Source organism: Peromyscus californicus, unplaced genomic scaffold (assembly GCF_007827085.1).
Source record: "Peromyscus californicus insignis strain IS unplaced genomic scaffold, ASM782708v3 Scaffold_15__1_contigs__length_86483966, whole genome shotgun sequence".
Taxonomy (NCBI): Eukaryota; Metazoa; Chordata; class Mammalia; order Rodentia; family Cricetidae; genus Peromyscus; species Peromyscus californicus.
Window position 1 is genome coordinate 6,132,901 of NW_026294447.1, and position 15,761 is coordinate 6,148,661.

Genomic DNA, 15,761 nt, shown 5'->3' on the forward strand with positions numbered 1-15,761 from the left:
GAGATACGGGTAAAGACACTTGCCACCATACCGAACCTGGAGAAGACTGGAGTAGAGGTGAGGAGGAAAGAAAATGGCCATCTCTATCTCCATAGTTAACAAAGAAAACAGATGGCCACCTATGGTCATGCCAACTCCCGGTAAAATGTTTTAAAATGAGATTACAATAAATTCGTCAACAATGAGACATAAATTTCTTCTCATCAAGGCAGGGTATATGTGTGTGTTTCTGTGCCTATGCGCATGCATGCACGTACACATGCATGTGTGTGTGCATGGGCACGTGCCTGCCTGTCTGTATTTCATTTGTAAAGGAAGAGCAATATGTGAATAATATTGTCATTGATAAAGTTGGTCTACAACATTGACCAAATGGACTGTAACATTTTAAATTACCAGGAAAGGAGTGACGTGACTCTCCAAGCTTTCTTTCACAAAACTTGGGAGGCAGAAATAAAACTGTGGTCTGATAGAATCTCACACATTGTTTTATTCAATATACCAGATGTACATATGTCTGATAGGTCCCTGATATCTCTGTACCATATATACATATATATATATATATGTTTGCTTGTAAATAATACTTAATATTCTAAATATTAGCTCCATTAAAGCATGAAATTAAGACATTTAAATAACTTAAAACATAACATTACCTTATTATGATGGAGCCATAAATATTTTAAATTTTTAAATCTACAAAGATCAATAACCTCAGTCAGGTCCCTGGAAAGAAAAAAAACATGAATATTAGCAAAATTCATTTGCTTACAGGTAAGGCTGGCCATACCGCACGTATGGCTTGGGAGGAACTGGCAAGGCCTCTCTATCCTTTCAGAATCATTGGCACCTTCTAATTTCAAAAATTCCATCATTTGGATTAAGCTTGTGTTGCCAATAAAGTTCATTAGCTGAAATTTATATCTCATTATTACAGCTCATTTCAAAACATTGCACTGAGGATTGGGAAGGGAGAAAAAATGAGGTGGACACTGGACATTCATCCTGTTGTGGCCAGACGTGATCTAGGATATGAGCATGGTAGGACACCTGGAGACAGGTGCTGAGGAGGGAGCTTTGTTGCTCAGTGATCTCCTGGTCACTATTACCCACCCTTCTTGAACTGTTGGGACTCTTGACCATCCAGGTAGCCTTGGCCATCATCTGATGTGCTCACACCACAGATGTGGACCTAGCAGACAAGTTATCCACAGGGGTATCATCTCTGAGGAAAGGTGGCCCTTTGGAGTTTTCAGATCTCCTTTGAGTTCTTAGAGTGGAAATTGTAGATACCAAGCACTTAAGCATGCATGCGGCTTTCCTCTTCCTAACCTTGTACAATACATAGTATGCAGAGCACTTACATAAACAGTAGGAGTATTAAAATACTACTGTATTACATATACTAATTTATTCATGGCAACGTCTCTCACAACATTTTCAAACTTTAAAACCTGTTTTGAGTCACGGTATGTGTATGTAGCCCAAGTGAGACTCAAACTCTCAGTCCCCTTCCCTTGACCTTCCAAGTGCTGGGATGACAGGGGTGCGCAACTGCCAGCTGCTCACACTTATTTTTTGTCATGAAACTCCAAGGAACTATTTTTTTCCTGATTTTTATGAGACAAAGTCTTCCTGAGTACACCAGGCTAGACTTAAACCTGCAATCCTCCTGCCTCAGCCTTCTGAATAGGTGAGATTTCAGAGGTGAACCATGGTGCCTGATAAAGCATGTAAATATTTCTAAAAAAAGCAAACCTTCCTCGTTGCTTTTTATATAGGAATATTTCAGTCTAAGAAAAGGGGGGTACAATAGACAATTACAGATTTTCATAGTTATTTTTAAGACTATTTTATTTTGAAATTACAATGACATTTCTCCCATCCCTTTGTACCTTCAAGCTCCCCCTGCCCTCTTTCAAATTCATAGCCTCTTTTTCAGTACCTGCCATTGCATATATATATGATACTAAGGGACACAATTTCACAGCAAACTTCTGGATTCTCTGACTATTACAATCCTCCAACCCCTTCCATAATATTCCCCGAGCCTTAGATGTGGGAATGTTTTTTTTTTTTTTTTTTTTTTGGTTTTTTTTTGAGACAGGGTTTCTCTGTGTAGCTTTGCGCCTTTTCCTGGAACTCACTTGGTAGCCCAGGCTGGCCTCAAACTCACAGAGATCCGCCTGGCTCTGCCTCCCGAGTGCTGGGATTAAAGGCATGTGCCACCACCGTCTGGCGAGATGTGGGAATGTTTTGTACATATATCCAGTGGGATCGGGCTCCACAATGCTGAATTTTAATTGATTGTATTTTTCTGTAGTGGTCTCTATCAGTTGCTAAGAGAAGTTTCCTGGATAAGAGGTGAGGACTCCACTTATCTGTGTGTCTAAGGACAAATATTTATAGATTGTTGTTAGGGATTCTGCTGGTTTAGTAAATTAGAGGTTGCAAATTCTCCTCCAATAATCATGACTTCATTAGCCCTGAGTAGTTAGTTAGGTTTCCAGTACCAGGCGTGATTTCCCATTTTAATTTCAATTAGAGAACTGTGGTTACCATCAAGGCAAACATGCCCCTACTGTACCCTTAGGGTTATCATTCAACGCCAGCTGTTGAGTGGTTCATAGGCATCATAGCTGGGTAGGACTGTAGGTTGCCTCCCTCCTTTGGAGTCATGCATGGTGACTTCTGGTACTTCTGTACTTAGGGAGTTTCAGCTCAGGGTTTTCTGGGCTCGGTTTCTGTAGTGCATCAAGACTTATTTTATTTGTTGTGAGCTGCCTGAAAACTGAAAACTAAATTCAGGCCCTCTGCAAGAATAGTATGCACTCTTAACTGCTAAGCCATCTCCTTAGCCCACAAACTTTAAAAAATATATCACTACGTTTTCCTTACTCTACCGTGTGTGTGTGTGTGTGTGTGTGTGTGTGTGTGTGTGTAAAATTTTCCTGCAATCATTAGAAAATAAGACTTATTATTGTAGGGCTCACTTTCCTAAATAGCTCATTATCCATAGCTTCCAAATTAAAATGTTTTTTTTTTTCTGCAAATCATAATACCACTATCACACCTAAGGAGATTACATTTAATTCAGCAAAGTAAACCATCAAATAAGCTATTCACACCTCCTACTCCCCTACATTTATATACTACTTTCACAGCTTGTTTATGTCTTATCTCATCATATTTATGTATTATATTCAGTTGCTATAACTCCAGTCATTTTAAGTTTACGTTTGCTAAAGTCTTCCCCATTAGCATATCTACATTTTGAAAAGTCCTAGACAACTGACCGGCAGAGTGCCCCACATTTTTTATTTATCTTATCGTTTCCTAACAGTTATATTCCAGATGTACCACCACCTTTTGATGACACTAGTGGAAATGATGTGTCACACCAGAAGGTAAATGATGTCAGCTCGTCCCACTTCTGGTAAAATTAAGTTGCTATTTGTTATATAAGGTCTGCCAGGTGTCTATTGTAGAAGTGCAGATTTTATACTAAAAACATAACATGTGGAGCCCAACTCCACATGAAAATCTTACTTCCCACAACAACATTGCCTTTAATTGGTGACCCCACCTGATGTGGGATTGAAAGAGACAAAAAAGGTGATATATAGTTATATAAACAAATACATAGTTTTAAAAAATAAAGTCTTTAAAGAGATAGTAAAATTAATATAAAAAATAAGCCACATAAAGATGAATATTACACAGAGAATCTGGATTGTGTTGTCTTTGGGATTCTTAACTTCAGAGAGATATTTGATTGTAAAGGAAGTTGAGTTAAACCAATATGTATATTTTAAAGATATCTTGACTTCAAAATTTGGATGTAAGGATATGTTACTTTGGAAAGGAGACTCTGCTTTTGTTCCCACAGAAAGCCAAAGGCTATGGATTTGTTCCAAATTAAGATACATCAGGTTTGACCAGCCAAGACCCCCTGAAAGGTCTCCGATGATACCATGGCCCAGATGATCCAACATCCAGAATGGTTTCAAGTCAACTGGCTCAGACGATACAGCCTCACGGACTACTCCATGATCCTAAAATTTTCTTTGTGTCCCCGTAAGATACAGCGCCCCCCTCCAGCAGGAAGGAGTAAGAGAAGCTATGCCCAAATTCCCAAATTATATGTAATTTTACTTTGTTAAGGTTAAAGCCTTCCTTTTTGAAAAAAAAAGGTGGGGGGGAAGTGCTGTGGGATGTTCTGTATGGCAAATGTGTTGCTCTGATTGGTCAATAAATAAAACACTGATTGGTCATTGGCTAGGCAGGAAGTATAGGCAGGACAAGGAGGAGAATAAAGCTGGGAAGTGGAAGGCTGAGTCAGAGAGACACTGCCAGCCACCACGATGACAAACAGCATGTGAAGATGCCGGTAAGCCACGAGCCATGTGGCAAGGTAAAGATTAATGGAAATGGATTAATTTAAGCTGTAAGAACAGTTAGCAAGAAGCCTGCCATGGCCATACAATTTGTAAGCAATATAAGTCTCTGTGTTTACTTGGTCGGGTCTGAGTGGCTGTGGGACTGGCGGGTGACAAAGATTTGTCCTGACTGTGGGCCAGGCAGGAAAACTCTAGCTACAAAAAAACATTTTTTTTTCTCATGCACTAATTCGTCTTACATCCATTAACTTTTTTTTTTCTACAAAGAGCATCTGCTCTCTTCTTTCTCTCTTTTATTTTTCTTCTCCATCGTCTTTGGATTTATGGACCCTCCCACACACAGTTTCGCTGATACAACAACAAATACCAGCTTTCTCTGAAGCAACCTTCAATGGGGAGTGCACAGTCCCATTCATCTCTCTTCATGGTTGGCAGCTTTTTCCAGGAAGGAGGCCCTAGAACATGGGGCAGCCTGACTATTGCAAAGGCAGGGATGGTAAGCTGCTAACTCAACCCTCCCTATGACGTGACAAAAACAACCCCTACTGAGAAGCATAAAGATCTGGAGCCCCACTTTGGGAACTTCCCATAAATTTTAATCCATTAGTACAGTATCAATGAGTCTAGCCATCCTTATCAGATTTCTTATAGTAATAATATCAATGTGGAAAATCTGACTATTACATAATGCAACAATGATTCATTTTTTTAAAAGTACTTTCAAGCTGGGTGTGTTTTTCTGCACACAAGCCTGTCCTACATCAATAATAAGTTACTATATTTTAAGGTGAGGCCAATCAAGACCATGAGATGTAAATCTACTACTAATGATGCTGTGACTTGTGCTGACAAGTTACCAAGAGACATTGATAAGGCACTGTCATTCCAAAGGCAACTGGGACTTAAGTGAAGTGCCCAGCTCACCTGGTTTATGCACGTAGACTATGAAATAGTTTTTTGCCCCTGCTCTGTTGTCTTTCATTTAAGAAAACCACTAATCACTCACCGTCAAGGGTTGATACTTCTAATTTTTCTAGTGTTTTAGCGATATCCTTTTCATCTACCCAGGCTTACGATGGGCAGCATCCCTTGTTGGAGTGGCCTTCTTGCTGCATTATGACTTGGTGAAGACATGTGTGAGCAGGGAGCAAACTCACTTCCATCAGGAATTCACTCCTGAAACAATGAGCCTGCTTTGGTCACAATACCATTCATCCACGAGTGAAATGCGGAGCTCTCACGGCCCAATCAACTCTCAATGCTTCTCAACACTGCTGCATTAGGGGTTTGGTTTCTAATGTATGGGTTTTGGGGGATGCATGTGAGTCAAAGCAATGTTATTGCTATTAAAATGCAAACAGTGGCCAAGCAATGTCACTTATTGGCCAGTGGAAATACAGTGGTCAGAGTCCAACCATGCACATCACTTCCTCTCCCTCTTCTACCTGGGGTATGTTGCAGACACTGGGATTATGGTGTTCTATAGAACACCTCTTTGATGTAAAGGAAGAGTTTTTTCTATTTTCTAACAAAATTAGTGTAAGTGGTTTTAGGGGTTATAGTACAATAGTGGTTTTTATAATAAGAGAATGGGCCATTCATAACAATAGTAATAATATTCTAATGATAACTGAGAGTCTACTATGTACCAGGTCTCTCTTTAGTTTCTAACTCTCCTACATGTCACAGCCATCCTGTTATAAGATTGTATTATTATACAAGAGTAGAATTGCTTAATGAAATAAAAATGTATCAAGTTAATAATTTGTAGTTTTTGAGAAGTAATGAATATTGTCTGGGACATAATGATACTAAAAGTCATATTCACTGTCTTTCTAAAATTAATATTTAACTGATATCCTATTTGTTTTTAAATGTAATAATCCTAGCAGGAAAGCTACTTAACACCCCAAGATCATCAAGTTAGCCTGGCTCAATGATACCAGTTTTTTTTTTTTCCTTTTCAATGTCTTGCCTCTCCAGCATAAGCAGTAGACTCTCATAAGTGGTAATTAGACTGTGGTCACCTACCCAGTCCTTGAAGAAGGGGTAATGAAAAACAAAAACCATTTGCCTTTATAAAGGATTGTAAGATGATATTCCGCTGTGTTTTTCCAAAAAGCACACTTACTTTTTAGAGAGGAACAGCTCGAAGACATCAGCATCCCTCTTGTGGCCACATATCTTTAGCTGATCTTCAACTACCTGATAACATATAATTAATCTGTCAAACCACATTCCAATGAGCAAAAATACTGAGACATTTGCAGTCAATAACAATATGTCTATGAGGAGATCAAAAGAAAGGCAAATATGGAGGCCACCACTCTAAACTGATAAATTCCAACACTACAATTATATATTATTTACTCATCTTTGTGGTTGAATCTCATTATTTTTAACCCTAGGCACAGATGTGTAAATAACTTTTAACCAGAAGGAAAAAAAATACATAAGTGTGTATACGCACCATGATTAAGTTGTTAGTTCTCTTCAAGGTATAGTATTTTGGTTCTTTAGCAATTATTTTTAAATGTTCCTTCATAAATGAAGAATTAGTGTTTGACAGGGTTCTGTCTTTATAGAAAATACCTAGAGCCAGGGTGGAGGTAGAAGGAGTAAAATACAATGTATATTTTTAGGGGCTTTTTTCTAATGGCCCACTTCAATATATTCAGGACCAATAAGTTCTCAACAAGCATCAAACAAATGAATAAATTCCATTTTTCTCTGAGTAAATTAATACGTTTTCCATTTTATTGACACAGGCTTTAATTTTAAAAGTACAGATCCAGTGGAAGCTATAATGCCCTTTGCATTTTTTTTAATAATCACTAAATGAACACTGGTAGGCTTCCTGACTGAGAGCAATATGGAAAAACTAGCCCAAGAGTAGAGTTAACAAGACAAAACCAAAGTGGGGGGGGGTCACTGGTGCACTTCTGGGTCCACAAACATCCTACCTATCAGAATCAAAACAACCAGCCAAAGTAGTGTCAGGAAGTGATTTACAAGGTTTTGAGAGTGGATTTACTATGTAACGGGGCACTTTAAGAAGTTAGAGCGAGTGGGATGAACAAATTCTCAAAGACCCAAGAAAGGTAAATATCCTAGTGAAGGAGGGTGACTGAAAACTTACAGTTCCTCCCTTCCCTCGATTCTCTCTCAAACAAACTGAAGCTAGAAGCCTTGGAGAATTTACAGGCTTGGGCTCAGGTCTTCCAATAGCTGGTTTGTAGTTTACACTTACACACACCAAATCTTGGAAAAACTCATTGAGTCAGGGTTAGGTGCTCTCACCTGGGTATTTAGGCTTAAACATCTAACTTCTCAGCCTGCAGTATGCACAGTCAATCTCAACACCGCAAAGTGACTTAAGGCCAAAGTAGAATGAAATTTTTATTCTGTTAAAGTTCTAATATTTAAAATTTATAATTCTAAAGTTATAAAGTCATGCTTTTAACTTCACCTAGCCATTGTTACTCAGAAACCGTTAGTTCGCACAGTGAAATGTATTATTGTTAATCTCAACGTACTTCTCTGTGGCTACGAAATATTCCCAATAATTAGAATATAGATTAAGGCATGGCCATGGCCTCATAGGAGAATAGTTGTACAGTAGTTTAAACATATAGAGAAGGGTATGATGGTCAATTTTGCATGGTAATTTGACTGGATTAAGAGATGCCCAGGGAGTTGGTACAGCATTATCTGTGAGAGTTGGTGAGTGTGTCTCCAGAAGAGAATGGCATTTGAACTGGCAGTCGGACAAAGCTGACTCTCAGTGATGTGCTCGTCGTCCAGTCTACTGAGCGTTGAGGACAGAACAGAGAGGCGGAGCTGAGCACATTTGTTTTCACTGGTGGAGCTGGACACCTACGTTCCTCTCCATCCACTCCCAGTCGTCAGCCACTGGACTCCGCAGGAACCAAGCCCTGTCTCACCTCCACCTTGCAGACAGCAGCTCTGTGAGGTCCAGCCCTTCCTTCCCAGGTGAGCCAATCCCTCCTAGTAAATCTCTGTCTGTAGGCTTACGCATTTTAGGGGCTCTGTTTCTCTGGAGACCAATAAGAGAGATGGATATCTAGACATACGTTTTTATGTAAAAAGTTATTGCTGATGTAATTTGTTGAAGTCCCCACAATGTCTGTTTTCTTTTAAAAAATTAAGTACATATACAATGTACGTACTCTAAACTGAAAACAAAAGCCTCATGTGGTCATGACGTTTTACTTTCTAGAATATATATTATATATGAATGTATGTATGCTATATATAAAATAAATGTAAGTGTGTGTGTGTGTGTGTGTGTGTGTGTGTGTGTGTGTGTGTGTGTGTTGAGATAGGGTCTGGTGATTCAGCTCAGCTTCCCGAGGAGCTGGGGCTGTTGACAATTCTATAGTACCTAGCTCAAGACAATGCATTTCAAGTGTTTAAATATTTATAATAAATATGTATTAACTTGATAATCAGAAAGTATTATGCATTTTCAAAAGTTTAGCCACAGAAGAAATACTTAAGGTTTAAAAATTTTTAGAAAAGCAAGAGAAGAATAGGAAACTTGCAAATACCACCCTAAGTTGTAAATCACTGGCACAACTAATCACTTATACAATTTTTTTATCATGGCATGTTTCTTTTCATCAAGTAACTTTATATGACTCCAGCACAAAGTTTGAATATCAAAGTACCACAAAAGTGTGCGGGAAGTTGAAGTTTCAGGTTTCACTGAGACGTGGTAGGCAGCAGCAGCCCCCCACCTCCCGCCCCGCCCCCCACTTCCCTGGTGATGCTCATGGCCCTTCATTTTTTTTTTTTTTTTTTTTTTGGTTTTTTTCGAGACAGGATTTCTCTGTGTAGCTTTGTGCCTTTCCTGGAACTCGCTTTGGACACCAGGTTGGCCTCGAACTCACAGAGATTCTCCTGCCTCTGCCTTCCGAGTGCCGGGATTAAAGGCGAGCGCCACCACCGCCCGGCCTTCATGGCCCTTCATTTAAGAGGACTTCCAACATCCTTTCCTGATGATTTTGTATTGTGGTAACAGACATCCACCTTCTATCACTTTTGCCATTTTCAGATTTATAGCTCTGCAGAATCAGGGATGTCCTCAAGGAGTTGCGTTCACATAACCACCAGCACCGTCTTCTTCTAGAACCTTCCCTTCACCCTTCACAGGTGCCTCCCCCACCCCACCCCCAAGCCATGGCAGGCAGGCACTGCTTCCTGCTTATGTGACCTTGTGTAAGCAGACCTCTGCAGCACTTGGCCATGGGTGGCTGGTTAATTTCAGTCAACAGACTGTCTTTAATCTTTATGTGGTAGTATGTATCAGAAATTCACTTTGTAAAGCTCGGTGGCATTCTGCGGTGTCTACATACTTAAGTAAGTAGACAAGTGGGTTGATCTGCCTTTCAGCTATTGCCAGCAAAGCCACTAGGGCTGTGGGTGTACAAAGACCATGCCAGCTCGCCCTTTCACTTCACGGAGGTAAAGATGTGGAGACGATGTGGCGATTCTGCTCACTTCTGGGGAATTTTCATGTCATTTTCTATGATGGGACAGACATGGCAGGCATTCTTTAAAAGGAATATTTTTAAAACAGTAGATCCAAACACAATCTCCCAGCCACCAACCAAAACTGCTGACTGCTTAGTTTGGGCTGTGACTAGTCTGTCTTAGTTTACTTGGTAAAGCTATGGATAAATTTGGCAAGATGCCTGATGTCAATGAGTAAATCTTTAAGTGGGAGACAGTCAGGGACAGCTAGCTAGATACAACGTGGCAAATGTTAAGGGCTATAAGAAAGGGGAGACAGACTGTGGCAAAGGCAGAGGAAGGAGAGGTTCCTATTCCTCCGGGAGATGGGGTTTCAGGGCAGGACCAAGAGACTTAAAGAGTACCAGGAAAAGAACCAGGATTTTGATGGAAGAAAGGACTGATACCAAAGATACAGCACAAGGAAGCTGCAGCCTTGAGTACAGAGGAAAGGCAGGCAGAAGCAGCTGGAGAACAAGAAAGTTGTTTGGGAATCATATCATGAGGGTTAACTGTGAAATTTAGATTTGGAATTTAATTAAGATTTGTGCACTTAATTAGTGCCCAAATGCTTTAATAGCCTTCAATAAGTATAACGGAAGGTCACACATTTTCTGTAAATTGTCACTTGAAAGTAACTGAATATCACAAGGGCCACACATTCATATACATGTATTTGTACAAACTAACTACATTGTAAAATCCAAGTAAGAACGTCTAGCGATGGTCTCCTTCCTCACATGACAACCACACTGATGCCTTTAAACACTGTGCCCTGTGAAACAAATTCCAAAGGTTTGTTTCTCCTCCTCCCCTGGTGTCCTTCTCTTGGTACCTAGAGTATGGGCTTGTTAACTGCTGGGAAAGGTGACTTTGGACTTAACACTGGGATGATACGAGCATCTTACAGAGTCTTTGAACTGGAGAAAGGATGTGACAAGCTTCTGGAAGATGCCTCTAGCAGCAGTGTGTGATAGCCTAGGGTGCAGAGAGAGGTACAGGCATGGAGCAAGGTCACCTCTGGGAAGTCAAGAATGACTGGGTGACAGGGAAGAAGCGTGAGCAATGGATTATATCAGATCCTGTGTGGATAGAGAATCCAGGCAAAGGCAGATAGTAGGGGCAACGGGAAGATGCAGGCAATGGCAGGATGATGCCACGCTATGACAGTGTTACGTTTGCTTGCTTGGTGAGGAGAAAGTGCCTGGAAGGAACATGTAGCCAGCTGAGAAAGGCCTGAGCTTTTGGCCTCGATGAAACAAACACACAATACAGGTCAAGGTGCCCAGAAGAGAACTATGAGTGTTAAGGAATGTGGATCCCATCAGTAATTTAAGGGTAAGTCCACAGACCTGGTGAGTCATACCAGCCCAAAGGAAAGAAAAGGACTCGTGTAAGGTCACGGCAAGGTGTAAGTTCATGAGAAAGGTAGAAGAGGGAAAGGACACAAGGTGGGGAAAACCATCGCCACAGGATGAGCCCAGGTGGGGATTGTAAGAAGGTAGAATTTAGGTCTGCAGTATTGTACCAAGTGGGAACTGTTGTTATTCAGGAACGATGTTGATTTGGGAACAATTTCAGCAGCCTGACGTGTGTGTGTGTGCGTGTGTGTGTGCGTGTGTGTGTGTGTGTGTGTGTGTGTGTGTGTGTGTGTGTGTGTGTGCTTCTGATTTCAAGTTAATTGGTACTTTATCAAGAAAAATGGAAATAATCCGATACAGACTCGCGATGGGGTGGTTCCACACAGCAGCCTTCTCCACTACCCACTCTCAGAATTTAGTACGGGAAGATAATGTTTTATAATCGCCGAATGATTAAATATTGCACTAAAATCTCCTGAAGGAAACATAATTCCTGCACCCCCGTGCAACACAGCCCAAGTTAGGATTTAGTGTGGCCCCCTAGTGTTCCCCAACCTTGAGGCTTAGCTAAGGGGACCGAGTGGAGTTTAGTACTGCAAAAATCCCCCTTACCAAGACCCCAGGAGTGGCTTCCAGGAGAGCAAGGCATTGTGTCCGACCCTTTCCTCCCCCGACCCAACCCTGCACCCAGGCTGTTGATCTGGTAAGGGAGGTGCCTTTTACCTGGAGACTGCTCAGCGGAGCACTTTTTGACGTCTTCCGGAGGTTGGAGCATGGAAAGATGAGTAGCGAGGCGGACTTCTGGTCTCTGGACATCAGGAAAACTATGGCGGTGAGGGGCACCAATCGTCCACTGTTCCCTTCCCACCGTCGCCGTCCTTCAAGTAAGGGCCGATGCAAATCAGGCAAGATCCGAAGCCAAACTCTGACTTCTATGACGTTTACGCGGTACATCACAACACCTTCGGTGTCCTCTCCCTCTGCAGCGAATGTGCCGGCCGTGGCGTGCCAGAGAGCGGGAGTGGGTCTGAGGGCCAGAGCAAGCAGCTGCCCAGCAATAATTTCAGAGTGGATACATGAGCACCAGCAGGCTTCATTTACGGAAATGAGGTATCCCTTAGGTCGCTGGCAGCTGTGGGAGTGAGGCGGTTCTCCTCCGAGTCTCGGTGCAGCCCCACTCAAACCGAGAAGCGTAGGACTTCATTATCATATCAAATTTGACATTTTACTCATGGATTATGATTTTGCATCAATTTTGACTCGAAAGCATGGCATTAAAATTTTTATTTCAGCTACTGAGGTTTGGGTGCTCCTAACATCGTAGCACCAAGGCCTCATCATGCACCCAGACCTAGGATGGAGAATGAGGTTGGCAGCGTTGAGGTTCCCCCAAACTTCCTTCTGACTGTGTGGGCCAACACAGAGTAAATAAGCGTTTCCTTTGGCAAATCTCTTCTAATCCGGATTTTAGTTCCTAGTAGCCGTGTGCTAGCTGCGTCAGAACCAGTTGGGATTCTCCCTCATCTGGGGTGTCCTTGTTTGATGACCCATCTTTCTGGCCTCTCATTGTAACTTCCTAATGCGGTCTTTTGAAAATGCTACTACTTCATGATCACCGAGGCTACCGCAATGCAAACAACCACAGAATGTCAGAGATGGAGGCGAATGAAGGGACTGGCAAAAGAACTCTCTCACAGATGTCCTCACGCTAGTAAATGATATTATTATTATTGTTATTATTATTGTTATTATTGCATCCCTAGCAGGGTTAGCAGAAGGCTTTCACTACCATATGCTAGGATGATAGCTTGAGGAAACAAGCTTGAAATCTTAAAAATTCATTTAGAATGTGCAGCCTCCTTTATAATCAATCTTGTTTTAATAAAAATAAAGTGGCTCTCCTAACTCTCCTCAAATCTTTGAGTAATATTTACTCTGAAGCAAAACAGCCTGTGTTTATCCTGTGGCTTCACCTCCCTGGCACTCTGCCATTGCCTGCAGCGCTGTGCATACCCCAATTTGAAAGCTCTCTCGTACAGTGCGTGTGGGTTTGGATGAGAAGAAAGGGCCCTGTGCACCAAGTTGGGGCATGTGGGGCTTAGCCTCAACTCTGACATTAACTAGTTGTTGGCCAATTTCAAGTCACTTAATGTCCCCGGCTCTCACATTTCTTCAACAACAAAATGAAGAAGTTGGAAGTTCATTAAAATTTTTATTTTTTAATTACACTACCCTACAAAAATGGTATTTACAGTGAAAATTATTGTGGAGATGGTTGACATTTAGAGACACTGATATTTAAAGAAGAATTCTGCAGTAAAAAGTTTGTGAGGAAAAAACTATTCGTGTGATGGACTATTATTAAATCCACATGGCTTAAAAATTCTCTAGTGTTTTGTTAAATAATTCCAATGATCAATTTACATGTTCTTTGTTTAAGTGAGTAAAAAATACTTATTGGATAAAAATGATCAACACCCACTTTCTACTCAGCAGACTTAGATAATGATGAATAACATGAATCTCAATCACATTTTACATCCTTTTCCTGTTTATGATGTGCTCTGATTAGGAAGCTTTGTGCTCATGGTGTTGCCTGCTCGATGATCTCCTGAGGGTTTTTGACCTGCTTGCAGTTTTTGAGGTGTCAGGGTAGTAGTTGGTTCTGAGCTGCCATGGGCAGCATCAGTCTCCCTCCACAGTCTTAGCCCATCTTTGCCACCAGGGCTCTGGAGGACACTGTCCACATGTTCTCATCAGATTCTCTCAGCAAAGCAGCCACCCCACTTCTCTCTATCATACTGTCTTCCTTCTCAGTGTTCACATATGATTCCCAAAGGCCTGCCTGTGCAGGAAAAGGAAGTGATTCTTGTTCAGGAACAGTTCTATGTTGTCTGGAAGAGCTACAAAACTTTATACAGAAACTCAAATCATTTCCAGTTGCAAACTCGTGCCTAATTCAGTATGACGTCGCACTAAGATTGGTAAGCTCATGTCCAGGATTCCTCATTTTCCTAAGCAGGAGACACTCATTCCAACCCTTTGAGCCAGGAGAGCACAGCTGCATCATTTCGGGTCCCTAAGTAAAGAGTAGAAACAACCCAAGGGAGGAGTACATCGATGGACACCAAGAGAGTGGGGAAGAGTCACATGAAGAGGACCAAAGCCTGGTCTCAGTATGACGCCAAGCGCAGGGCTCCTGATTGAAGCTGGAGAATGTGTGTGTAGGGTGAAATCATGCAGTTTATAAAAATTAACTTCAAGTGTGCGATTTAATTTGTGAAGTCAATAGAATTAACCACCCTCACTTATCTGTCTGGACTTGGTGAGTTGTCAAAGTTTTCCCTAAGTCTTGTCAATGCTAGCAGAGATACTGCATCTTATCGCAATGATACAATAATCAGACATATATATCCTCTGTGTACGCACATATTCATGTGTACACGGATGTCTTTGTATTTTGATGTGTGTGCCCATATTCATCTATACGTATGCACTCACAAGCGCACAGAGATAGGTAGGGTGGTATGGTTTGGATGTGATTCGTCCCCAAGGATTCACGTGTTATAATGTTGGTGCTCAGAGTACTAGTGTTACTGGTAGTAAGACAGTGGGACCTTTGAGAGGTGGACACTAATGGAGACTTGGGTCACTGCCCTTAGAAGGACTTAAGGTAGTTCTCCTGGGACCTGGGAGTTCGCTTCATGAGTGACTTATTTTAAAACACAGAATCCACCCTTAAATTGTTTTTGGCCTTGTGTCTCATGATATGACTTCCCCATACATGTGCCTGCCAAGATACCATCACCACAAGACACCCAACAAAAGCCAAAAAAGGACAGCTACCTCATATTATAATCCAGCGTCCTAAGCTATGAGGCAAATAAGCCTCTTTTCTTAAAATACACTACTTAGCCTCAGATGTTTTACTACAGCAATGATAAATGGACGAAATTGGAAGACAACCTTTACAATGCCCTCAACGGTACTTGCCTCTTGGTTTTCAGATCCTTGTACAATCATCTCTCTTCGTATGCATGGATTTCTGGGGCTTTGTCATGAGCTTCCTAGTCCAGATCCTGTGATTTCCTGATGGCAACGGTCCTCAGGCAGCCAGGGAAGAGGACTGCCCTCTGTCGTATAACCACATTACTATGGTGGTAGACCTGCAGGAGGTGCCGGCATGGCCTGTAAGCCAGGACATAAGGCCCGTTTCACTGATGCCTGATTGAAAACCCTAAACTGATTTTTAATTGAAAAACAGTTTCCACGATATATATTATTAACAAAGCAAAGAATATTTTTCTCACCCCTTTATGAAAAGCTTTCAAATGAGCCATATACTTAAAGAACAACAAAGGAGCAGTGTAAAGCATGATCATTCTGTCATTGGAGACATTATATATCAACATATTTTGATATATCTACATATGGATTTTACTGTGTGTGTGTGTGTGTGTGT

The 15,761-nt window shown here is 41.3% G+C and overlaps 1 protein-coding gene across 2 annotated transcripts in view; it reads right to left on the reverse strand.

Annotated features, from left to right (window-relative positions):
* Positions 1-12,425, reverse strand: part of Lrrc72 (leucine rich repeat containing 72) — a 49,198-nt gene extending 36,773 nt beyond the window's left edge. Inside the window, exons 1-3 of one of the 2 annotated variants that reach the window (XM_052738349.1) lie at positions 12,023-12,425; positions 6,535-6,608; positions 660-729 (exon numbers count right to left, since the gene is read on the reverse strand). In XM_052738349.1, the coding sequence (XP_052594309.1) occupies positions 660-729; positions 6,535-6,608; positions 12,023-12,253 (375 nt within the window). In that variant the 5' untranslated portion in view covers positions 12,254-12,425. The remainder of the gene's footprint in view (positions 1-659; positions 730-6,534; positions 6,609-12,022) is intronic. The other variant, XM_052738348.1, reaches the window with a different exon arrangement.
* Positions 12,426-15,761: the final 3,336 nt, after the last annotated feature.